The 26,640-nt window shown below is 39.3% G+C and overlaps 1 protein-coding gene across 7 annotated transcripts in view; it reads left to right on the top strand.

The window, feature by feature from the left end:
* The window catches only part of mcm10 (minichromosome maintenance 10 replication initiation factor), a 63,500-nt gene that overhangs the window by 626 nt on the left and 36,234 nt on the right, over positions 1–26,640 (top strand). For 6 of the 7 annotated variants that reach the window (XR_011348272.1, XR_011348273.1, XM_069909638.1 and 3 more), the window contains exons 2-15: positions 1,066–1,108; positions 1,250–1,564; positions 3,479–3,604; positions 4,497–4,637; positions 7,132–7,291; positions 8,807–8,972; positions 9,889–10,053; positions 11,150–11,266; positions 14,740–14,936; positions 17,476–17,573; positions 19,593–19,709; positions 21,993–22,119; positions 23,318–23,546; positions 25,443–25,578. Coding sequence is in view for 5 of the 7 variants with exons in the window: in XM_069909637.1 (XP_069765738.1) it covers positions 1,066–1,108; positions 1,250–1,564; positions 3,479–3,604; positions 4,497–4,637; positions 7,132–7,291; positions 8,807–8,972; positions 9,889–10,053; positions 11,150–11,266; positions 14,740–14,936; positions 17,476–17,573; positions 19,593–19,709; positions 21,993–22,119; positions 23,318–23,546; positions 25,443–25,578 (2,137 nt within the window). In the remaining 2 variants the exon portion in view is untranslated. Of the gene's footprint in view, positions 1–1,065; positions 1,109–1,249; positions 1,565–3,478; positions 3,605–4,496; positions 4,638–7,131; positions 7,292–8,806; positions 8,973–9,888; positions 10,054–11,149; positions 11,267–14,739; positions 14,937–17,475; positions 17,574–19,592; positions 19,710–21,992; positions 22,120–23,317; positions 23,547–25,442; positions 25,579–26,428; positions 26,616–26,640 lie in introns of those variants that run through there. The other variant, XM_069909640.1, reaches the window with a different exon arrangement.

The raw sequence follows: 26,640 nt of genomic DNA, 5'->3' as shown, positions 1-26,640 counted from the left end.
ATGGGTTAAAGGGGGATGGGTAAAGGGGAGTCCGGGGGGGAATGGGTTAAAGGGGGACGGGTAAAGGGGAGACTGGGGGGGAATGGGTTAAAGGGGGATGGGTAAAGGCGAGTCTGGGGGGGGAATGGGTTAAAGGGGAGTCTGGGGGGGAAATGGGTTAAAGGGGGACGGATAAAGTGGAGTCCGGGGGGGAATGGGTTAAAGGGGAGTCTGGGGGGGAATGGGTTAAAGGGGAGTCTGGGGGGGAATGGGTTAAAGGGGGGACGGGAAAGGGGAGTCTGGGAGGAATGGGGTAAAGGGGAGTCCGGGGGTGAAATGGGTTAAAGGGGGGACGGGTAAAAGGAAGTCTGCGGGGGAATGGGTTAAAGGGGAGTCGGGGGGGGAATGGGTTAAAGGGGAGTTGGGGGGGAATGGGTTAAAGGGGGACGGTTAAAGTGGAGTCGGGGGGAATGGGTTAAAGGGGAGTCTGGGGGGGGATGGGTTAAAGGGGAGTCCGGGGCGGAAAATGGGTTAAAGGGGGACAGATAAAGTGGAGTCCGGGGGGGGAATGGGTTAAAGGGGGGACAGGTAAAGGGGTATCTGGGGGGGACGGGAAAGGGGAGTCTGGGAGGAATGGGGTAAAGGTGGAGTCTGGAGGGGAAATGGGATAGAGGAGGAGTCTGCGAGGGAAATGGGTTAAAGGGGGACGGGTAAAGGGGTGTCTGGAGGGGGAATGGGTTAAAGGGGCACGGGTAAAGGGGAATCGGGGGGAATGGGTTAAAGGGGGACAGGTAAAGGGGAGTCCGGGGGGGAATGGGGTAACAGGGGAGTCTGGGGGAATGGGGTAACAGGCGAGTCTGGGGGAATGGGGTAAAGGGGGTGGGTGAAGGGGAGTCTGGGGGAGAATGGGGTAAAGGGGGGAATGGGGTAAAGGGGGGAATGGGGTAAAGGGGGAGTCTGGGGAGGAGAAAGGTGAAGGGGAGTCTGGGGGGGAAATGGGGTAAAGGGGGGTTCCAGTGGGGAACGGGTGAAGGGGAGTCTGGGGGTGAGGGAATGGGTCCTCAGTGTTACACTCTTATTTTTCAGACATTTTCTGAAGCTTCGTTAATCATTTGTAACACCATGGAAGGTAGGACAATTTCTCTCACATCAAACAATATTGTAATTCTTGTAAAATAAATTTAATTTCTAAAGCTCACAGTTAAAGCAGGACATTTTTGAAAGTATTGACACTAAATATTCTGATTAATGTTACTTTTGTTGATGGCAGACGATGACCTAGATTTATTAGCATCCCTTTTGGAAGAGAACGAAGAAGAAGAGACTGTGGGCGATGCAGGATGTTCACAGAACGAACAGCGTGTGGAGAGATCACTTGCGGAAGTTGATGAGTGGGATGAACTGTTTGACAAGGAGCAAGAGGATGGTTTCCAGGCCAAAGAAATCAATGATCTTTTTGGCGATGTGGATGATTTGGAGGAAGAAGAGGAGGGGGAGAGGAGTGATATAACAGCAACAGAAGTAAATGAGCAGACACCTGTTCCTGATCAGAAGAAATCAGAACGATCGAGGCTAGAATTAGAAGGTATTTTCCTTATTGAACTTCTGTACTATTTTGCTCTGGGGTTTGTCAGAGACTTAAGACTTGGTTACCTAGTAATCATAGACATCCTGATGTAAATGGGCATTTAACAAGGTTCCTTTTTGGTGCTCAAAAAAATCCTAGTGGCCTTCTGCCGCACCTGATGAAATCAAAGAGCATTTTATTATTCAAGGTCAAGCACTTGTTCCAGGATAAAATTTGATGGATTAAAAGCAGAAAGTGCTTGCTACGCTAGGTAATGGAAAGAAAAAGTAAACTTTCCAGTTTGAAGCCTCTTTCTCAGAACTGGAAATAAGTTGCAGAGAGGAGCAGTAAATGGAACAAGTGCAAAGGCTGAGGCCAGGATTGCTTTGGTGAAAAGATATTGATTAAGCTATTTTATTGATATATTAATATGATCAATTAGAAAAATTAACACATAAAAGCTGCGAAAGGCAGAGCTGTAGGAAATGTCTGGCTGTGTTGGTGAAGAGAGACGAGCTGAATCAATTCAAGATGGATGACGTACAGCAGAGTTGATCAGTTCTGACACAAACAGAGAAAGCAAATTATCTGAAATGATTGAATTTGATATTGAGTCTGGAAGATGGAAGTACTGATCCCAGATGGAGGGAACAAACACATCAGGTGGGAAATTGGACTGTGAATTAAAGAGGCAGGCAACTGGAAGTTGAATGTACAGTTTAAATAAAAAAAGGAGTCCGCCACCTGTGGGGATTGGTAGATGACAGATAAGTGGATTTGCCATTAACTTGAGATTGCATGTTGCGAGGATTGGCGAACTGAACACTAAGGGTGGGGGCACCAATTTTAAACTCGTTTTTTACCTATTTATTTTCTGCAATTTTTTTGCCAGTTTCTTGAGGCTGTCTGTTGCTTGACTTCCAGATAACAGGGATTTTATTGTTTGTCCAGTTAATAAAATTGAGATATGTGGAAAGACAAGAAAAATGTTGAGCAAGAACATCAGCATTGTCTTGTTGAATGAAGGAGCAGGCTTGAGGGGCTGAGTGGCCTCTTTTTCAATTCTGTATATTTTAGGGTGACATTTTTCAATTCAGAAAGTAGGTTTATTTCATTAGTTTCTTTTCTAAATTACCAAATGCATATGGATGTGCAATTTTCTGTAAGAGCAATAACAACAAGCCTTAATAATCTGGAAGTGACTGACCTGTCAGAGGGACATAATAAAAACAAAATGCTGTGAAACATTAGTTTTTGAATAGGGTCACATAAAACAGAAATGGGTCTCTGCAATGTTACGTTGATCACATAACCTGCTGTAATACTTTCTTCTTCTTTGGCTTGGCTTCACGGACGAAGATTAATGGAGGGGTAATGTCCACGTCAGCTGCAGGCTCGTTTGTGGCTGACAAGTCCGATGCGAATGAAAACATCCACAACACTTAAATTAATGGTCAAAACCAGCTGTACAACATAATTGTATTAGCAATGAACATATGCATTAAGACTGACAACAGTTCATTTTCCAGAGAACCCCGTAAAATAGCGCAGCAGCATTCTTTCCACAACTTACCTTCAGTAATGTGAGGAGCAGGAGGGGAGGGGCTATGGAAACTTAGGAGGTACAGAAGAGGTGTTGCTCAACGAAATCGTTTCCACAGGAAACATTAATAAAATATATAAAAATGACTCGTTGAGATAAAATTCACAAATACAAGATCATTAAATGATAAATAAAATTTGCAAATATGTGTTGGGAATATAATTAATAAGGTGTATTTTTAACTCTGTTACACCAGCATTATTTGTTTCTTTGAGATGGAACAGATGAGTCCATAAGTTTTGACACTATTGCAGAAGGGATCCTGTTTTAAATGTGTGTGATTTGGGATTTAGGCCTTCCTTCAGTATCCTTGTATTTTTTTTCCCCAGGGGAACTTAAACGGATGAAGGAGCAGATGGAATGTTTACAGCAGCAGTTGATAAAGGCTTCAAATGGACCAAATTCTGTTGTTAATTCTGAAAAAGACTCCTTTGACAACAATCTGAAGCCACTAGGTATAAATTAATTTCCTGGTGAAAACCGAGGCGGAGAAACACATTCCTATTTGCTTTTGTGTCAGTTTGGTGGCAGTTTCATCCGTGTTGCTAATACTTGCTTGTCTTGGTTAAAATCATAAGCTCCCGTGGTGTTATTGGAACATGAATCTCTATGATCAAGATGCAATCATTACTGCAGGCATCTTGATCACTTGCTAGTAACCGTATGAACATTTTTTTTGCCCCTGATATTAGATGTTCAATCTTATAGTTTATGAGGTACAACCTTCTTCTGGATTTTTTAATATAAGGTAGAAAATAATGTTATTTCAGTAGGTCTGATCTTGCAATTTTACTAAGGATTACAGTCATATATTTTTGTTTCTTTCAGGAATTTTATAAATAATATATTTAAAAACAAGTGGGCAACTAGGGAGGTGTAGGATCACTGAAGGACAAAGGAGGGAATTTATGCTTGCCGCCAGAGGAAGTGAAGAGATAGCGAATGAGTTCTTTTCATCAGTGTTCACCACAAAGAGAAGTTCTTGGGGGTGGCGGGGTGGGGGGGGGGGGGCGGCGCAGTAGTGAGATCAGAGCAGTGTATGTTGATATTCTAGGGAAAGTTCATATCAAGGAGTCGGTCTTGAGTCTTTCGAGCAATATGCTTAAGATATTTGTGATGGAATTTTTGTTTAAACAGAGACTGGTAGGTGTCCAGAACGTGCTGCCTGGGAAGGTGATGGAAGCAAATACAATAGCAACATTTCAGAGATGTCAGGAGATGAAGGGCTACGGACTGTGTAGATGGGATTGGTTTCAGTTGGCTTCATGTTCAATCAGATGTCATGGGTCAAAAGGCCTGTTCCCATGCCTGATCTATGTTTTTTGCTTCAACCATGTGTTTCAACAGCTCAAGGAATGTGTACTTCACAAAACATAAAGAAAGGGGCATCTTTTCAGCAAGATGGATGTGCGTCGTCCTCTAATCCCAAATACAAGATATTGAAAAGGAAGCTATGTAAGACACCAGAATGTACGAAAACGCCAACAGGTAATAAAACTATTGCTGGTTGCATATTTTCAAGCAAATCTGTGGTAACAACAAACAAGTAAAGGCCTTTTGGGCTTGCCTCATGCAGGTGTCAAGTGTGTAGCTGGTTGGACATCTTGGGATTATGGAGCATGCCCTAAAAATTAGACCCATTTCTTTCAGGAATGAAGTGAAGAAAAATTTGTGAGGAAATCTAAAGCAAAACCAGGAGATGCTGGAACTTACTCAGCAGGTCGGGCTGTGGGGGCGATGTATCCCACAGATGCATCCTGAACTAAATATTTCCAGCGTTTTCTATTTTTCTTCAAGAATCACATCATACAGAGGTCTATAGAAATTTAGAACTTTCTTCCACAAACATCACTTGAGACAACTGATCATTTATCTGAAGCTAAAAGATATTTTTGTCAACAAAAGCTACCAAATCATATTTAGGGTAGATAAGATAGACAAGGTGCAAGGTCAAAATTCATTGTTAATCTGGATGCTTGGGCTAACAATCCCATGGCCTAAGTTCCAATTCCACCATGGCAGCTGTGGAATTTAAATTGAGTTAATAACCTAGAATTTGGGAAAACAATGACCATATGAATTACTGGAATGCCATTAAAAATCCATCTGGTATGCTCATGACCTTCAGGGAAGGAAATATGTTCTCCTTATCCTTACTGGAGTCTTTTGTCCTGCTAAAGCAATTGATGTGTAGATTCCTTCTGAAATGCCCTAATAATCACTTAGTTGCATCAGTAGGAGAAAAAAAATGTTGACATTCTGAGCCAGAACCCTCATCAAGACTTTCTCTCCCATTGATGCGACTTGACCCCCCTGGGCTCCCCCAGCAGATGTGTTTAGCCTCAGATTCCAGCATCTGCAATCTCCTGTGTGTCCCTAGTTATACCATTGTCACTACATCAAAAAGGTGAAAGATATAATCAACTGTTCACCCGGCATTGACCTCAGCACCAAATTCAGACAAGATTACTTCTTATACTTGACCTTGCAGATTTCTCCTCACAAGCATTGCAGGACTTGGGAGTGGTGTCCCACAGACAAGCCAAGCAGCACACCTTTCAGAAATGTAATGGACTCCTCCATCACAATTCCTAGGGGTGCCCTCTTCCTTAGGTGGGACAGACACCTCAGAGATGTGCTAGCACCATAGTATACAAATGGGAAAGGATAGTCAACATTGACTCCAAACCTTATGTCATCAAGATAAACATGAACAATAAAACACATAGAAACCTCGTAATTACACCTACTATCCACCCATCTTATAGAGCTATGCTTCCAGAGTATGGTGTCACATAAATTAAAAGTACTTTGTGTTAAACAGTGCAAGAAATCATCTTGTACTCATGGGAGGTTCATTCAAGGATCTGATTTAGCTAGGAGATTATTTTGCTTGCTAATTATAATATGGTTAATTTTATTGTTGTAAGTTTCTTAGATGTTTAATAAAGTAGTACAGGTACACGATCCTTTATCCGGACTTCTAAAATCCGGAAAGCTCCAAAATCTGGTAAGTGGGGAGCGAGGCGCACGCGCGACTGGAAGGGGGTGGGGGTGGATACAGCATCACAATTCGGGTGGGCTTTCCAAAATTCGGAGCACACTGTTCCCCAAGGGTTCTGGATAAAGGATCATGTACCTGTACATAAATAGGATTAGCATATTTCTCTGTAGATTTGATTAAATCATTATTTAAATATGTTACTAATGCTTAGAAATTGTGTATCATTTCATTTAGTGTAACATTTTGTGTGTGTGTGTAGCAATTGAAACTGGATATGTAACATTAGCTATTGAAGTTAAATCATTACATGTATACCTTGCTTTACAAGACCAGAGCGTTCGTATGAAACCTTTCGTAAGACAAAATGTCGTAAATTGAAGAAGGCTATTTTCATAAAAGCAAAAACCCATTCAAACCCTTTTGAAAAAGAAAACCCAGCTTTCTTTGTAAAAGCGAATTTTCATAATTCAAGTATTCCTAAAGTGGGGTATACCTGTATATTTAACAATTCATGGGTTTAATAGAAGTTGTAGAACTAATACAGTGCTATGTATTCTCCAACATTTAAAAAGTGCGTAATTTAAATACAAAAAAAATAAGTAAATTTTGAACATAATTTTTACAGTCTCATCTCTTGAGGATGAATTTTTTTTCTGAATTTATGGGAAACTGATAGAGGGATCAGTGGAATCAGGAAAACACAAGTCCCAGTGAAGCATACAGAACAATGTGCACACTGTTGGAAGGCATAAAATGAACATCTAGGTTAGGCCAAGTGCAGAAACTCAAGGAACCAAATGGTCTGACTTAAGGGAAGCAGGGGCATTTCTGGGGGGAGCTATCTCTGATGTTAATATCACAAAGAGTTCTTTGGACTATAATAATTAATATCAAAGCAATAAGCTGAAACTACTCTTTTATAAACAAGAAGTGAGTATTTATTACATTTTGTTCAATGTTTCTTAATTTCTTGGACAGAGAGAAGTCCTCAAACATGGCCTCGAAATGAGCTTCAGAATAAATCCAATACAAGTCATCAGACCCTTCCTGCAACAGTAAGAGCTTGTGAAAGACCAGGAACCTCACGAGCTACAAATCCTGACATAGCTGTGGATAAATTCTCTGGCTTGAGGTTGAGGTGCAGTAGAGTCTTTTTAAGTCATTGGAAAATTGCTCCAGTGTTTTTGACATAACATGTTTAGCGCTGCTTTCTGAGTCTAAGGTAATCATCAAAAAAATCTGTCTTGTTTACAATTCACAGTATTTACCAGTTCTTTCAGTCCTTTAGTTTTTACAGAACACCTACTATTCACCTTGAAGCTATATCTGAAATTTCCTGCTTGGGCAACTTCAGTGAGCCTCTGACTGAGTTCAGTTGGCTTGACTGACATGAGATACCATGCCACTTGACAATCATAATTTTTTTTGCAGAGTGCAGATTAGAAGCTTAGCACAATATTTCATGTCAATAAGCGAAAAATGTCTTAAATATTTTTTTTAAATAAGAGTCAGCTAACATTGTTCCTATAATTATTGGCCCCAAAATGCCTCTACATTTTTGTATAATATTTTTGGCAATTATAGGGACTCTGCTATATTCTTCAACCACTGATAGGCGAGTTCTTCATTTCCAAGAATAAAGATCTATCTCTTATCTCCCTATGATTCAAGCCATCTAATCCCAGCAGTAACCTGCCGAATATTCTCTGTACTCCCTCCCATTCATTGATGTCCTTCATATAGTTGGAAAACCAGACTGCACACAAAAATCCATCTGGTCATGTCAGTATAGCTGAATCACGAGGTGCCAACCTTGTACTCAAACCTTGCCCAATGACTTCCTCACCCAACCTCCATGCAAAAAAAAGTTGACATTGTCTGCATTTGGATTCATAATTACTGTTAAAGCACTAGGGTTCATGTTTGAAGACTCCCAGATCCCTCTGAATATCACTGTTCATGACCGTTTCAAAGTTTAAGCAGTATGATTTTTGTACTGTCAATCAAGGTGATTAACCTGACAGAGGGATGACATTTGATTCCCTGTGATCATTTGTATTTACTTTGATTATGTTTTGATAGTCCTTTGTACTTACTAGATGGAACTCTATGCGCAACAGATTAGTCATTCATTACATGTCTAATGATTCATCGAATTTCTTCAGTATATTTATTTTGACGTGGATAGCATTGTGGGAAGTGCTAAATGGGATCAGCAAAGCTTCTCGAGTTCACTGCAATTATAAATTGATGGTGCTACTTTATCCTGTACCTTTCTATTTGAAAAGGTATCACATTTCGATAAATAAACTAAAACTGCAAGTGCTCGAAATTTACAATAGAAAGTGCAGAAATGCTCAGCTGCCCATCACGCTTCTGTGAGAAGAGGAGCAGAGATCATGTTTCAGGTTGGAGACCTTTTGGCAGTACCTGAACCTTCCAAACCGAAGCGTTGACTCTTTCTCTTCCACAACTACAACCTGACCTGTTGGGTATTTCCTGCATTTTTATTTTAGAAACCAACATTCTGACTTGTCCAAAAAGTTATTGTAAATTTTACTAACGTCGTTCATCTTCTTAAAATATTATTTTAAATAAAGTGAACTCTTGAGAAATATTGTCTTTTAAGCTACAGGCGTTTCTCTCTCGCCAGAAATCCACTTGTTTCGTCAACAGAGATGGAGAGGAAGATTCAAGGACGCAAACTGATCCGGCTCAGCCAACTCCGTTCAAAGCTTGCAAACGAGAAGCTCGATGATGCAGACTGGGTCACATTTGGGGTTATCATCAAGAAAACCACACCACAGAGCTCTAATAATGTACGTTAACTCTTTGAGGGTGATTCTGCATTTGGAGATGATTTTAGCTCATGTGATTTACCTAAAAGTTGTTAAGTATTATTCCTCTACTCAAATTTTAATTATTGTAGACAGCAATCTAAGATTTTAAATCCTGGGGGTTGAAACTTGTTCTCTTGTTTCTGCTAAATGTGCAAGGTGATAACTTGTGTTACATAGAACAAAATTTCACAAGCAGAACATCGCAAACATAAAGAAGCACATCATAAGTTTAAAATGTGTAGTGAAAGAGCATTTTCTACCCCTGACAATTTACAGATCCCACCCAAAGTACTAGAGTTTACATTGACCTGCATCTTTTAAGGGAAATTCACTTTTAATTACCCTTCAAAAAATACCAGAAGCGTTGAGAGTGGGCAGCGTTTGAAATCAGAATTGGTGTTGGCTGCAGATTTCTTTTTTAAGCATTCATCTCCCAAGTCAGAAGTAATGCAGTCAGCGACAGAATATCATCCTCTTTTCTCTTTAGTCTTGATAAAGAATCCATATCTGAAACGTTGAGTGACCATTTCTACCCATAAATGCTGTCTGACCACTGAGTTCCCCCAGCAATTCTTTGTTTGCTGAAGATTCTGTCATCTGCAGTCTTTGTGTTTCTCATTTATCTACAAAATATGTTCGCCACAACTTTAGATTTACAGACTTGGAAACAATCTGAATATTTCCATTCCTACAAATTAACCTGCACTGTTGTCAAGAAATGGTTGCCATTTCTCATTATTTGGTGGGGACTTGCCCTTTGGGAGAAATTTTTGAGCCTGCTAGAGATTAGTTCATACCTCATTCACCGCATCACTCAGTACTTTTTAATCAATGTAGCTAATTGCCTAGATATGAAATTACCTTTCTAGAGTAAAGTTGAATCTTGCTATTTCAGGGCAAGACATTCAGTATCTGGAATTTAAGTGATCTGCGTAGCAACATGAATTTGTCTCTCTTCCTCTTTGGAAATGTCCACAAAGAGCATTGGAAAACTGACACAGGAACTGTAATTGGGCTACTCAATGCGAACCCTATGAAACCCAGGGATGGGTCAGATGAGGTGAGTAATTAGAAATTTCCTCAGTAAAGTAAGCTCTCAGTGCCAAGGAATTCTCCCTTTTGACCAGAAAGGTGCAGCTAGTAGAGCCAGCGACTTGCAACCCCAATGGTCTGGATTTGATCCTGTCTTCTGGTGCTGACGGTGTGAAGTTATTCTCAGAATTAGTAAAATTATGTTACCTCTGCATTGCACTAACTAACCTCTCTCTGAAGCTCCATCTTTGTTCTGTGTCTTATTCATTGTACCATGTATGAGATGGCTAACTGGTCCACTCACAAAAGCAACATCTTGGTGCATGTGAAATGAAACTTGAAGTTACCAGTTCTCTCAGTGATCGCATGGCTTTCCATTGGATGCCCCAGTTTTCTTCTATAAGCCCAAAATGTGTGGTTTGGTAAGATAATTGGCCACTGTAAATGGGTCCTTGTGGTAGAGTTGATGTGAACGTGGGAGAATAAAAGAAAGGATTAATGAAAAATGGGGGCTTGACGGTCGTCACGTGCTCGGTGGCTGTAACAATTATTTCTGTTCTACATCTTCTCTATCACCTTAGATATCTTGGCATTAGTTTCAAAGTTATCTGCTTGTGTTAATGTTATTCTAACAGTAAGACTAAAGGAAATATGGTGAAAGCTGTGGTTTTTATTGTTTATATAATTTCTGTCATTTTTTAAAATCAAACAATATGCATCATGATTATGTGAACCTTCATTTCAATCTAACTCTTCCCTCCCTCACAGTCCATTATCTGCCATTGTTTTCCATCCATGTTCCAATCTGAGAGTCTTTTAAATGTTCCTAATGTGCAAGCCTTTGACACACCTTGGGCAAAACTTTCCAGGCACCTACGACTCTCTGTTTATATAAAAAAACACCTACCACTTATGTTTTCCTGAACCCTTCCTCTACTCACTGTAACTATACATTCTCTTGCTGCCCTGGGGAAAAGGTGCTGGCTGTCCAACCTATGTATGTCTCTCCTAGTTTATTTTGGCAAGCTATTTGGGAATGTAGTGACATGACAATTTAGGAGTGGTTCTCTAATTTATGGAGCTCAAATTTATTTAAGTTTACTTCGCCCGTTGTTTCTTCGCAGGTGAGTCTGTCTGTTGACCACCCACAGAAAATCCTGATCATGGGTGAAGCCTTGGACATGGGAACCTGCCGTGCTAGAAAGAAGAATGGAGACCCCTGTACTCAAATAATAAACTTAGTGAGTCCATTTCTGAAAAAGAAAGTGATTGGTAAAAATGTTATATTACAGACAATTTTCAATTTGTAATAGGATTCTGAATCAACCTCACCGTAGTAAGATTTTGCTCCTTAACAAACTGATCTCTCTCTGCACTTCTCTACCTTATTTTATTTTCTGAGCTATGTCAGAATTGTCCAGCTGGACTGGTTGCAAAACAAACTTTTATCACCGCATCTTGGTACATATGACAAACTTGAACTTCAGTCCAATGTCTTGGGTCTTCCCAAGTTATGAGGAGTCCATTAGCTCCACTGTGATTGTATCTGCTCTTGAGGAAGATTTTCCAATTAATTTACTTTCAGATTTTTTTTAGCCCTGTATGTTTTTGTCTATTAAAATACCTTTCATTCAATGTACATCTAATAATATTTATAGATTTTTGATCGGAAAGAAATAAGAATGTTCATTTCATTTACAGTGGTTGAATGAGTTTCCTTGATGGATTATGGAATCGTCTAGTTATGTCCATAGTTTTCAACTAAGGTAGCACACAACATGAGGAAGGAGAATCTCACAGTGTTTTAGTGACTTAGTTACTCTTTTCATTTGACTGTAAGTTAACCATTAATACTAGCAAGTAACTGCAACAAATGTACTTAATATGGCAAAAAAAGGTTAAAAAAAAAGATACACTAAGACCAAGGAACTATACTAAAATGAAGTGTGTGGCAGCTTGGATTGCATTCTAGAACAGTTGATACTGTTATGTACTTCCAACTAGGGCGGCACGATCGGTATAGTGGTTAGTACAATCGGGACTGAACTGGGGTTCAGATCCAGCACTGTCTGTAATGAGTCTGTTTGTTTTCACCGTGTCTGCGTAGGTTTTCTTTGGGGGCTCCAGTTTCCTCCCACCGTTCAAAACTTACCGGGGGTGTAAGTTAATGGGGTATAAATTAGGCGGCATGGACTCATGGACCGAAATGCTTGTTACCATGCTGCGTGTCTAAATTTAAAAAATTTCAAATTTAACTAGTTCCAGAATTGCTTTCTGCAGATAAGACCCAGCAAAAATGCTATTTACTGAGGTAAATAAAGTGGGTGGGGGTGCAGACAACGTGCTTTTGTTTTGCGTCTTTTTCATTTTACTTTATGTTACTCTGAGTTTATATTTGGTTCCTTTAAGGGGCCAGTGACTCGTTATATTTTTGGTTCTTTTGCTTGTTTAATTTGCGGCGGAGGTGGGTGGGGGAGGCGGGGAGGGGAGAGATTGTACTGTTGTTTTGGATTTGTGAGAGTCTTGGAAAATCAAAAATAAAATTAAAAAAAAAATGCTATTCAACCAAGACTGCAGATTTTTCCCCCACTTATGCTGCTTGACAGACTGAGTTCCTCCAGCAGGGTGGGTTTAGCTTCAGATGGGCGGCACGGTTAGTATACTATGACAGCGCCATCAATTTGGATTCATTTCTCCTTGTGACCTTGTGGATTTCTTCCACATTCCAAAGACATCTGGGGTTAGGTTAACTTGTCACATTTGGGTGGTGCGGGTTTGTGAGCCAGTAGAACCCTGTTACTGTGCTGTGTATCTAAATTTTAAAAAATATATTTTGTGAGTCTACAGATCTGAATTACTAGCTCTTCATTTTATAATACAAGTATAGATTTGATCAATGTGTATATGTATCTTCTTTCTTCTTCTTTCTTCTTTGGCTTGGCTTCGCGGACGAAGATTTATGGAGGGGGTAAAAGTCCACGTCAGCTGCAGGCTCGTTTGTGGCTGGCAAGTCCGATGCGGGACAGGCAGACACGGTTGCAGCGGCTGCAGGGGAAAATTGGTTGGTTGGGGTTGGGTGTTGGGTTTTTCCTCCTTTGCCTTTTGTCAGTGAGGTGGGCTCTGCGGTCTTCTTCAAAGGAGGTTGCTGCCCGCCAAACTGTGAGGCACCAAGATGCACGGTTTGAGGCGTTATCAGCCCACTGGCGGTGGTCAATGTGGCAGGCACTAAGAGATTTCTTTAGGAAGCAAGATAAATATCTAGTTAATTCACAGTTCATATGAGGGTTTTTAAAACAAAAGTCTGAGTGTTACAGTGTTGTAAGAAAGAAGATTAGGTAATGTGGAAGATGTTTGATTTTGTTTTATCAGAGTTTGCATTGCTGTCAGCTCACTGTAATAATAGTATTCCTTCTCTGCGGTGCTGCCCGTTATCATAGACACTACAGTGTTTCCACGACAAACACAACAGCAAGATAAATGACAATACTCAGAAGCCACGCTCCAAAATTCAGGAAAAATGTTATGATACAATACTCTATTTTAATCAGTTAATTTCATTCATTGCTTTTGTGCGTATTTGGCAGACAATGGTCTATTTTAATTGAACGTGGTGCTGTCTTCAGTAGATCGGTGACAGCTATGATTTCAGATGAACAGATTTTGACTTATTTCTGGATCTCTGAGTATAGGTGAACTACCAGATCATCTCTCTGGGTTACTATACCATGAGTGTCCAGATAGAATATTAGCTGTTGCTCCTCCAATTTACACATGGCTTACATGAGGCCATGGACAGACATGTCAGCACGGGAGATCCCAGTCATTGATAAGAACAGAGCAAAGGTGCTCGCCCAATCTCTCCGATGTAGAGGAGAAGGCCTCATCAGGAGCATCTGATGCATTGGGTGACTCCTACAGTTAACGAGCGAAGTGTAGCTTCACTTGGAAGAACTCCTTGGGGCCCCGAATGATGGCGAGGGAGGAGTGTGAACACTAGTGTGGCATTTCCTGCAGTTACAGGGGTGGGTCCCAAGGGGGTGATTGGTGGGAAGGGATGAGTGGATGAGGGAGTTGTGGAGGAAACTTTCCCTAAGGAAGGCAGAGAGAGGAAGATGTGTCTGGTGGTGGGATCGTGTTGAAGGTGCTGGAAATTGCAGAGGATAATGCGTTAGATACAGAGGCTGTTGATGTGGTAGGTCAGTACCATGGGAATCCTGTTTTCGTTGTATCTTGGGACAGAGGGGTCAGGGCAGATGAGTGGGAAATGGAGGAGATGCAGGTAAGTGCTGAGTTGAGGGTGGTGCAGGGGAAACCACATTTTTTAAAGGACAACATAATCCATAATCTAGACTGGAAGACCTCATTTTGGGATACGACAGAGATGGAGGAATTGAGAGGAAGGAATGAAATCCTTGCAGGGGATTGGGTGTGAGGAAATGTAGTTGAGGTAATTGGGGAAGCTGGTAGGTTTGTAAAAAAAATGTCTGTAGAAAACTTGTCTCCCAAGATGGAGATGGAGAGGTCAAGACAGGGGAGAGTGTTGCGGGAGATGAACTGTGGATTTGAGAAATTAATTTCAGATGTCATCTTTTGGAAGGCATTTGCGATTGGTGAATTACTGTTTGCAGATGCTACCACTAATTAAAGCATGTCTCCTGAAAGACACTGAACTTGCATCTCACCTGCTGACACTGGTTTCTGCTTTCATTTCCAGATGGAGTGTGAATACTGTGAGTACCATGTCAAAGCCCAGTACAAAAAGCTTAGTGCCAAGCGAGCTGACTTGCAATCCAGCTTCTCTGGTCGTGCTCCAAGCAGAATGAATGGCAAGCATGGCAGTCTGAAAGAAAGGTTATGTCAGCAGGGATTCCATTACGGAGGAATTTCATTAACATCATACGCAGCCTTGGTGTAAGAAACTACTTAGTGTTTATCTGTCAGATGGAATTTTTCTTTTAACTGCAGCTAAAAACACTGCTAGAGGAGCTCAGCAAATAGAGCAGTATCGGTGGGAGAATGGTCAACATTTCGGACCGTTCACTGAAGGCTTCCGACCCAGAATATTGACGATTTTTTTTTCCCCCTCTGATGCTTCTCAACACGCTGAGTTCTTCCAGCAGGAGCTGTCATGAGTATTGTTTGCATATGCAAATACATAGAGCATGGCTATGTAAAATGATCAACAAACCTATCTCAAGTTAGATGTAAAACATCTCAGTCCATCATGTCTTGCCTGTGGTTGAAGTCCTGCTTCAGGGACTTCTAGCCAATCTCGTCAAATCAGATCAGATTTCAACCAAAGATCCCGTAAAATGCTTCTCGTTTCTCTACAGTACGTTCCATTTCCGAATTCTACCATGCTGTCTATATCCCTCACAATTTATTGCGCCTGTCAGTTTTGTCTTGACCTGCAAATGTAGATATTGTGCCCTGTGTACTCTAGTCAAGTAATTAATGCATCTTAAGCAGTCCTCCTAGTACCAACTCTAAAGTTCACTGTGTACACTCCTCCTGTCTGATAAACAACCTCTCATTACCACTGTTTCCTATTAGTTAATTTTCTCTACACTGTCACAGTGTACATTTTTAGATTCCGATTTATTGTCAGACTACATACATGCCATCACATACAACACTGAGATTCTTTTCCTTGTGGGCCAGGCAGAATTACCACTGATTGACAGTGCAAAAAAAACTGACTCAATGTGCACATGTAAACAAACTGACTGCAATATAGAGGGGAGTAAATTCAAAAGAGCACGAACTTCATTGTTGACAACAAGCCTTTTCAAAAATCTACATCATTTTCCTCTCTTCCTCAAAAAAAATCAAAGTAGATTTTCACTTTGCAAATCCATGCTGACTTTACCTATGAATTGCCCAGAAATAGGTAATATTTTAATCAAAATAATAGAGTAGGAAAATGTGCAATCTATAAGCTTGGTGGGTGAATGTGTTGATAATTATCCCCATTAAGCACAGATTCTCCCTTTGTTACATACATCCCTCTCCTGCATTCCCTCCTCTCTTTCCCCAATTCTGATAAAGGATTGCAAATCTAAGACATTTTCTTTTTCTCCAGATGCTGCCTGCCTTGCTAAATTTTTCCAGCATTTCATGAGTAGATTTCAGATTTCCAGCATTTGCAGTTTTTGGGGGGATTTATTGTTTCATTTTATCTAAGGTGATTTCCAATGTCTTCACGGTTACCCAAAGATCATCATTATTATAACTGGCTAAATTGCCTTGATAACCTTAAAAAAAAATGCTTCAATTATAGACTTCCCTGTTTATTTTTAAACTATTGCAACCCGTCTAGAGAGTTATGACTCTGGGGGGGGAAAAAAGAATAGCATAACACATACCGTAATATCCAAGATTTGTATTTTTGTCATGTAATAATACATTAAAAATGTAACATACAGTACATGATGTGCTTTAACTTTTGGCTGCCCTATGCTCTTCCAATATTAAACACATGATCAAATAGCCACCACCTGTGCTCTTGCCAGACCATTCACAAAACGGCAAACATGATAAACACTGTATCCACCTTGTAATCAAAGACAATAATGTTGTTTTCATTGCTTGTTGTAGAAGAGCATGCCCTCAAAATTTGTGATTCAGAAAATAAACTGAAGTTGGGCTCTTTCTATGCTGTAATTGTATGTGGAAGATAGCAGCTGGGTCTTTCTCCCCCCCCCCCCCCCCCCCCACCCATCCTTCTCTTTCCTGAAGACAGTTGGCAGCATGTGAACCTTAACAATAAGTATTAGGCTGTTTGATGTTGTTTGTCAATGTAGTGGACTTTTCCGCTTCGTCATGTATACTGGAGACACAGGAGGCAGCGAGCAACAGGCAATCTGCTAGACTAGAGAAATGTGGAGGGTGTTCCAACATCAGTGGCAGTTAAAGAATTAACAGGATTTTGAGTCAGAACTCTCCTTCAACCCCTTGTCCTTTACTCTCATCGACACCTCTCATCCCTGCTGAGTTCCACGAGCAGATTATATTTTTTGCGTCAGTGTGTGTACTTTCTGCAGAATTACATAGAATAGCAATCAAGAGTAGGAGCATTTTTTCCCCCAAAACCTTTGTCTGATAAAACAACACTGACTTACAGTGTCATGTCCCAAATTCTGCTTCACTTCTGAAGACTCTCCTCTGCATAGCACCAGGATTAAATTTGAAATGTAATTAACTTTTTGGTCACTAGAGGGCGTATCTATCCACTGTGACTAGCTCATTGTTGAAGCCATTCATTTGCATTTAATTAATCTTTTAATTAATACATATTCATCAAGTGAAGCTAAGATGAAACCACAAGGCCATGTTTTGTTACTTGAGCTTGGTTTGTAGATTGAAAAAGAGTAAAGTTAAATGCCATGGTTTTAATCTCAAGTAATTAATGAGCAATATGTGCAGTTACTTTTCTCCTGGCCTTTCACAGTAAAGCTGGTGGTCCTAAAAAAAGTGTTCAGATGACCTTGACGCAGATGATGGTAAAAGGAGCAGATGACATTGTAAGAGAAACTAAGAAAAATATAGGTAATGTGGAAAAAAATCTTGCTGGGGTATATGGAGTGATTATAACAGGGAGTAATAACACTAAAGTCTGCAGATGCTATTTTGATTGTAGTAAAACACAGAAATGCTGGAAGAATTCAGCAGGTCTCACAGCTTCCATAGGAAGTGAAGGTGTATAACCAGTGTTTTGGACCTCGAAGAAGGGCTCAGGCCCGAAACCTCGGTTAAACATGTTTAACTCCTATGGACGCTGCGAGACCTGCTGAGATTTTCCAGCATTTCTGTGTGTTTTTACTGATTTTAACAGGGTGCTCAATTGTTGGAAAGTGAATATTCATGTATATTTTACAGAGAAAAAAAAGACACAAATAAGTGTTTCTATTTCAAAAAAACCGAAAAGATGGTCTCTATATTAATATTCACAAAGGTGAATGGCTAAGATGAAGGTTACATTCACAGTGGAGAGGAAAGGTATAGAAATTTAAATGAAAGGTTTCAAGGGCTATGGACAAAATGGGCCATGGGGCCTTGTTTCCATGCTGTAGAAAGAATTCTGTCCCTATCTGCTCCTCTGCCCCAGATACACTGATCTAATTCATTTGTACGGTTTCCACGTAAATCAGCCTTTGAGACACACCATGTCACACTTCATCATGGAGCATCATTATGTCGAAGACTTTAGTTTGTATTTGTTTTACTGGCAAGGCTCTGTTTATTGTCCATCTGAATCATAGTTGAGTGGCTTTCTGGGCTATTTCGGGGGCAGTTTAGAGTCCATTGTGTTACTCATTTCTTTTAGGTCTGCAGATTTCTCTTGAAACTCCAAAAGTTGAAGGCAACATCCTTATCCTCCTTATCAGAACATCCAAAGGGAAAAAAAAATTCTTGATCATTTCTTGTGTTTACATCTAATTTCTGCATTTCAGAGGAAAGGTGTCCCCAAAAGGTCAAGCATCGGAAGAAATGTTAGAAGCAGGAGGCTTCTTTTACCTCAGTGCTACTTTGTTTCACTGATCTCTTATGCCATGCTTCCCTTAATCTAAAAATATATCGATCTCTGACATGAGCATATTCAACAAATGAACTTCTTCAACTGTCTTGGGCAGAGAATTCCAACAATTTACCTCCTTCTATGGGAATAACATTTCTTCTCATCTTCCTCAATTGGCTCCCTCATGTAGTTTCACTTCCATTTGATTTCATGTCCATCGAAGTTTGCATTGAATGTGAGGAACATTTGAATTGTATGTGTTTCAGAATTTGGTAGTTCAAACCTCTAGAGTAGTTGGAAAAAATTCCATGGCAATATTTCAAATAGGAACAGTGAACTTTCCTAGCCGTTTGGTCAAACCTTAACCCTCAATCAATCAACATCACAAAAAGAAAAGGTGTTATTTCATCAATTTGTGCACATATTTGCCCATCTGTTTTGAACATAAGCACCGTGATTGCAATTCTAAAATACATTATTGGTTGTAAGTGGTTTGAATTTATAATGACCATGAGAAACATTGTAGAATTACAAATTGTTTTTCTCATTACCTGCATTCAGTGGCACCCAAATGCTTTATAACAAACATAATTCAAATTTAATTCGAGAAGCATATTTTACTAAACTACCAACATGCATGATATAAGCTAAGGAGAGATTTAAGAAGAATGTGAGGGGCAACATTTTCACTCGGAGAGTGGTCCCCATCTGGAACAGGCTGCCGGAGGAGGTTGCAGAATTGGGTACATTCAAACAATATTTGGACAGATGTATGGATAGGAAGGGCTCAGAAGGATATAGAAGTAGCCTGGAATGCCAACTTGGTTGGCATGGACATGTTAGCCAAATGGCTTTTGCTATATGAATCTAAGACTATTAATATATTAAAAACTGAAATTGGGAAGCTAGCAATTGTTTTATTCTTTTAATGTCTTAAAGTAACTTGTAAATGTTTAATAATATTGTTTGAAATATGTAGTCAACTACCTATTATATGCATATATGCATGTACATATAATATTAATCATTAATAAACCTGTTTAACACAGCCATGTCAAATGGGAAAGGGCTGATGGGGTGCTCAGAAGAATTTAAGGACTTAATGCAACTGCCTACATTTGGAGCGCGTAACCTCAAGAAACATTTGATGAAGGGACCTACGAAAGGTCAGTGTGCAACTTGTACATTTTTCTTTTGCCATAACTGTCAATAATCTGGTTTACATAAAGTCATGTTAAAATTTGTGTTTTACTGTCAGTTGCATTGAATTTTCATGAGTTACATTGAGAAAGATGCACTTTGGGGTATGATATCTTGACCAAGTTTCCATGTTTGTAGGTGGGTCACATTCTCAGTCAAACTTTCTCTATTGGGAGGACTGATTTTACTTTGGCCATTAACTTATGAAAGCAACTCTTTGTGCACCCAATGGATGCACTCTGGAAAGCCAGATTGGAACTTTGAATTTGAAAACATGTTAGTCATTTTAAAAAATCTTGAGTTTGTTGCAGCATATTGATTGGAAAATCTCTCTAAAAATTAGGCATTTTCTGGCAGTTCATTTGACACCTGCAAATGTAATTATGATTGGCATTTCTAACACAGAAAGATCTCTGTCAACGTTAGAAAACAGCAGCCAACCTGTATTTTTGCGCAAGATTGTCATGCTTTTGAGCTTATAGTTCAATAGTTTACCTTCCCGTTATTATGCTACCAGATGCACCAAATTAAATTTCACAACATCAGATTTACATTTGCCACTGTTCAACTGTTGTCTAAATACCTCTTTAAGCTCTCTTGGTGGTTCTCCTTCACAAAAGATTGTTCATGGATCTGCAAGATCAGATACCTTGATTTTGTGTTGGTTCACTGCTGGTCTGGTAACTTTACGGAAACCTTTTAGTGTTATAAATTCCATCCATTTAAAAGATGATGTAGGCAGATGCCAGAATTTTAGAGGTTTCCCAGTCAAAAAGCAGCATCAAACTCCTTTTTAATTGAAATTTCTGTTGTGGGTCATTGGAGTCATGAAGAAAAAATGCACTTGATTTACCAGTACCCTTCAGTTGAGGTAGCCTACCATCCAATCTAATTCTTTTTTTTACATTTTTTTATTTTTCACATCATAAACCACATTGACCATGATACATACATTTTCCTTTTCAAATATATACAGTGTCGTTTTCTCCTCCCCTCCCTCTTCCCATCCCACCCTCCCTACCTCTCCTCCCATTCATTTAAAGTACAGAATCTAAGATACATTAAACCAGTCAAACAATGTTGTCACTCAATAAAAATAAACAAGAAATTCCACTGAGTCAATTCTTTTCATTTCCTTCTCCTTCCGTTAATTTAGGTGGTAGATGTCCCTGGTAGGTTTTCTCTATTGTGTTTCATGTATGGCTCCCATATTTGTTCAAATATTTCAATATTATTTCTTAAATTATATGTTATTTTTTCGAATGGAATACATTTATTCATTTCTATATGCCATTGTTGTATTCTCAAGTTATCTTCTAATTTCCAGGCTGACATCATACATTTTTTTGCTACGGCTAGAGCTATCCTAACAAATCTTTTTTGTGCACCATCCAAATCAAGTCCAAATTCTTTGTTTTTTATGTTACTTAGGAGGAAGATCTCTGGGTTTTTTGGTATATTGTTTTCTGTAATTTTATTTAATATCTGGTTTAGATCTTCCCAAAATTTTTCTACTTTCTCACATGTCCAGATTGCATGAATTGTTGTTCCCATTTCTTTTTTACAACGAAAACATCTGTCAGATACTGTTGGGTCCCATTTATTTAACTTTTGAGGTGTAATGTATAGCCTGTGTATCCAGTTATATTGTATCATACGTAACCTCGTGTTTATTGTATTTCTCATCGTTCCAGAGCATAACTTCTCCCAGGTTTCCTTCTTTATATTTAAATCTTGTTCCCATTTTTGTTTAGTTTTACCATTTGTTTCCTCATTCTCCTTTTCTTGCAGTTTAATATACATATTTGTTATAAATTTTTTGATTATCATTGTGTCTGAAATCACATATTCAAAATTACTTCCCGCTGGTAATCTCAGACTGCTTCCTAATTTGTCCTTCAAGTAGGATCTCAATTGGTAATATGCCAGCACTGTATCTTGAGTTATATTATATTTATCCTTCATTTGTTCAAAGGATAGTAATTTATTTCCTGAAAAACAATTTTCTATTCTTTTGATCCCTTTTTTCTCCCATTATCTATTGTAAAAGGGATTAACTGATTTTGCGTCAGTATTAATTTTGGTAATTGGTAATTTATTTTATTCCTTTCTACATGAATCTTCTTCCAAATATTGAGCAGACGATGTAATACTGGAGAATTCCTACTTTGTACCAATTTTTCATCCCATTTATATAATATATGTTCAGGTATATTTACTGTTACATTTACTGTTGATTGATTCTTCAGGTAGATCAGTTAATAATGCACAACCAGGATCTGCTATCCTCTCAATATCTGCTTCTGAGCTATTAAAGCAACAGAAACGAAAAATGTTGGAAACACGCAAGAGGAAAGCAGAAGATCTGCAGGAAAGGTAATCTGGATTGGTCGGAATTTGAGCAGAATAAAGATTTTGGATGAATTGGTAGGCAAATGTAAGACCGTCAAAAAGTATGGCTCATTTATTATGATAACATTAAAGGAACAAGCATTGAAGTCCTCTATGGCAGCAAAACAAATTATATTCATTTAACTCATGCATAACAAAAATAATGGGTTGTTGTTCAAAAAGAAACATTGTTCACTCATTTCCTTAAGTGGTTCAGGTCACAGAAGTATCCAGTGTTTTCTGAAATGGCTAACCAATTCAAGGATATAGTGGAGTCCCCACTATCCGGTACCTACGGGGATCGCAGATGTTACATATGCAAATTTTCCATTTGACTGAGATACATTCTTCCTCTGCCTAGCTAATGCACCTGTATTAACAATACACTGTTTAAAAAACAAGACATTGCAAAATATAATATGAAAAAAGTCAGTATTGTTGTCTTTAATTATGTAAAGTTTACTTTAATCAGGTAATTCCCATAAACTTACAAAATTTAAATTCGAACCCTGGTCCCTGGCACAGTAATAGTGTTTCGCTGGCCTGCTGCACTATAACTGTCCTAATTAACCCCCTCCCCCAAGTTTACAGATAAAGCCTTACTGATATACCTCATACTAATAAAGATAAAGACTCTTACTAGGCAGGGATAGGGAGACACTTTGGGAGAGTCACCCCAGCAGTGAGCAGCACCAGCTGCCTCTTCATCCTGGGCACCGCCATTTTATTCAAACGCAACTTGATTCAAACACCTGCTGTGGCTGGGGTGCTCCACTGTCTGAAAGTCTCAAAATGCTGCCATCTTTCCCCTCTCCCTCCATATCCTATCCCCATCCCGTCTCAAGTGCTTCGGTCATTCCTTCAGTGCACCTTGTGCTGACAACCTGGCTCACCTCCATGCAAGTGGCCATCACGAAAAGAATGCGTGCGCATTGAGGGCTTGGCTGTGCGTGTCCAGCAAAGTTTCAGTGCTCCCCCGCAGGGTCCATCTACCCATTGTTATTTATTTGAAATAAATGTATATATTTAGGAACTATTGGCAAGTCTGGCTGTAGAAAATATTTTTTAAAATTCAGTGGTTCTTCAGTGTAAAATATCTCTATTTTGTAGAGTTTTATTCAGTGTGATTGACGTTGATTAATTGTTACATTAGCTATTGACTATTCTGTCAAACCCCTTGCAGTTTTCTACAGAGTAAAAGTGTACACAGCGACCACCCATTAGGAGCTGGAGGACCTTTGACTCAGATGTCACCCAAGGCTGGAGCAGAATTTCCCAAAGAACAGAAATTAGTCGCAACACCACAGACACCTAAACTGGGAGGAGGCTTCTCTCGGGGGCAGGATGTTCTTTTTTTCGATACATCTCCACCATCAACATCAAAACTGAGCCATAATATGGATGCTAGAAAGGTAAATTTCAACCTTTTTTACAGTCAGGTCTATTTTACTCCCATTGTTGATGTGCTTCATTAGGGTTCGGGTTAATTGAGTTAAAGTGCAGGTTGGTCACTTGAAAAATATTTGGAATTTAAATTTAAGTTGGACATACAGCACAGGAACAGGCCCTTCTGGCCCATGAGCCTGTGCTACCCAAATACTCCAATTAACCTACAATCCCATATGTTTTGGAGGAAGCCCATGCTGACACAGGGAGAACATACAAACTCCTTATAGACAGTGCCAGATTTGAACCTGGGTTGCCACCCAAATAAATGATTATTTAAAAATTTGAGTTCCATGAATTGATCTTAAGATATTCATATTAAAGTTCTGAGCATTTCCAGTGTCTCTGCATTTGAACAGGCGAGGACTGATTAGAGGTGGTCAGCACTTGAACATGGATAGGAAAGGTTTAGAGAGAAATGGTAGGCAAATGAGATGAGCTCAGATTGGTAACTTGGTCATCATGGATGAGTGGTAACAAAGAGTCTCCATTCTGGAAAACTGTTGCATAAGTACAATTTGAAGATATTTTTGCCTTAAAGACCAGAATAATTTTCAGAAGATGCTCTTTAAAATTATTAATGTATTTTCTTTTATAGTTTTCCCTCTGCCTTTCAGAGTAAGGATACTTTAATGTGCCTAATTTGTATGGCTTTTGTTGGATTTTAATTTGGTCAGAATACCAAAACCTTTAGAGGTTTCCTGGTTGAATTAAGGCCCTGTTTAAATTAAAAGTCAGATGTAATTGGTCACAGAGTTCCTGGAAGAATTCAGACAGGAAGTCTTTACCTCATTCATATTCTGCTAACTACTTTGGTCTAGTATGTGAACAGCAGGGGAGTGTCCGAATAGGTTAGCTGTTACAATCACCTGTTGTCAGCTAACATATGAAACAAAATCACTGCATGGTAAAGACACAAAACAAGGGAACAGTGGAAGTGGATCACTCCAATTAAACTTGTGAATTTCGAATCATTATCTACTTCAGTGAGCAGATCACTAACTTCACCTCATTCATTCCACTTTGTGGAAATAAAGAAGGCCATTCAGTCCATTTTGCAGTGCTGGTTCTTTCTAAATCCAGTTTGATCCCACTCATACCTTTTATTCTCTATTGGCTTGCAGAGTTTTACTTTTAAAATGTACAAAGAGTATTGAACAGAAATAAAAACATGTGCTCCTAATTTATGTGCTTTGGCCTCACATTGAAGTTTGGATAAGAAACCAAACTGAAGAAGCAAGTCTGAAAAGTTTCCCCCGATGCAATCTAAGCAAGCACAATTAGTTCAGGAGATCATCCCAAGCCTGAATTCCCTTCTGAAAAAGAAATAAATCATCTCTTCCCCATCCATAAATGGACCCAGCTCTCCTTTAAATGATTGTATCAATAAATAATTCCTTTTAAATCTACTTTTATCATTCTGTTGTGGAAGTCAAGTTTATTGTCATCTAATTGTACAAGTACAATCTGACAAAACAGCGTTCTCCGGACTTCGGTGCAAAACATGCAGACACACAACCAGGCATAACACAAGTACAGACAAAGCCGGACAAGTATTTCATCTAATCAAATAAATCAATAAATATTGTTTCATGAAATGAGAGTCTTGGATGGTTAGTGTGAGAAGTTCCTTTGGTCATTCAGCATTCTCACTGCTTGTGGGAACTCGTAGATCTTGACAACTTGCTGACCTTAAGCAAAAAGTTTTACTTTAAAATTTGCTTCTCAGTTTGTTTTCCTGAGTTGTTTTGCATCTTTGACACTTGTTTACCAATCTGCCACTAGAAACAGCGACTTGAAAAATCGTATTTTCAATTGCAACTTTGCAAAAGAGGAATTTTGAAGCTTCTGAAATTTTTCAGATGGCAGTCATTATGAAGCTCCATAAAAAAGGTGCCGTTCTTGAAAAGATGGACCCCAACAGCGTGAAGAAGAAGTTTGCAAAAGCGGACGAGAAGTTACTGGAGCGCATAGAGAAAAATCTTTCTTCCCCAGATGGTGAGTTGCAGCAACTGTTGTCCTACTGGAACCATTAAATTTCAATTTAGACATACAACACAGAAACAGGCCATTTTAGTCTGTGCAGCCCAATTACCCCCCACAACCCCTGGTACATTTTGAAGGGTGGGAGGAAACCGGCGCCTGCAATGAAAACCCACGCCTACACGGGGAGAACGTACAATCTCCTTACAGACAGCGCAGTATTCGAACCCTGGTCCCGATCACTGGTGCTGTAAGAGCAACGCGCGAACCGCTACGCTAACCGTGCAGAGATTAGCAATGTGAAAAATAAAAAGGCTCTTTGGTTTGCAGATATTGAAAATTTGACATAAAAATATAAACAATGTGAAATAGTTGGTGAGGCCTATCCAGTTTATCCAAACCCATTATTTAAGATTTAATTTTGTAACTTTCACATTTTTTTTCCCAAGTCAGCTTTTTACCTCAAGTAAACTTTTGAAGTTGCCTGGTGATTGCGTTATTTTAACTGGCTTGAAAGAGTTTCTGGACTGAAGTATTTCTGCTAAATAAATATAACCTGCCAGCAAATAGAAATCTCATCCCCTTCTCAGTGGTTCTTCAGTGTAAAATATCTCTATTTTTATTCAGTGTTCTAACAGTAAACAAAAAGAATTGTCCAAAAATGAAGGGGGGGTGGTTGGAGCTACCTTCATTAATGAGTCCATATCTTGATCTTCAGGAATTCAACGCTATTAACCTAACTAGATTATTTAAACCTTTTCAGGGAAGTGAATTATATCCTTAAGCCAGTATGATTCAAATAAGGTTGCCATATTTTAACAAACACCTCCTATTTATTTCTAAGGTTATAAGTTTTCTTTTACAGGGGGGCGCAACTTTGCATTTCCATATTCCAGCGAGTAATAAGTCGGGGGGAGTCGGACTTCCATGTAACAGCGATACATCTTATGGCCACCGCTAGTGCAATCCTCAAGCTGGATTTGATATTTTGATAGTTCTGTGCCAAGAGTCATAAGATGCTCAATAAATGCAGTTCTGGTTCCAATGGAAAATCTACTTCTATTATTTTTGTCAAAA

The sequence above is a fragment of the Narcine bancroftii genome, chromosome 13 (assembly GCF_036971445.1).
Source record: "Narcine bancroftii isolate sNarBan1 chromosome 13, sNarBan1.hap1, whole genome shotgun sequence".
NCBI classification, from domain to species: Eukaryota; Metazoa; Chordata; class Chondrichthyes; order Torpediniformes; family Narcinidae; genus Narcine; species Narcine bancroftii.
This window is presented reverse-complemented; position numbering and strand designations above follow the sequence as displayed.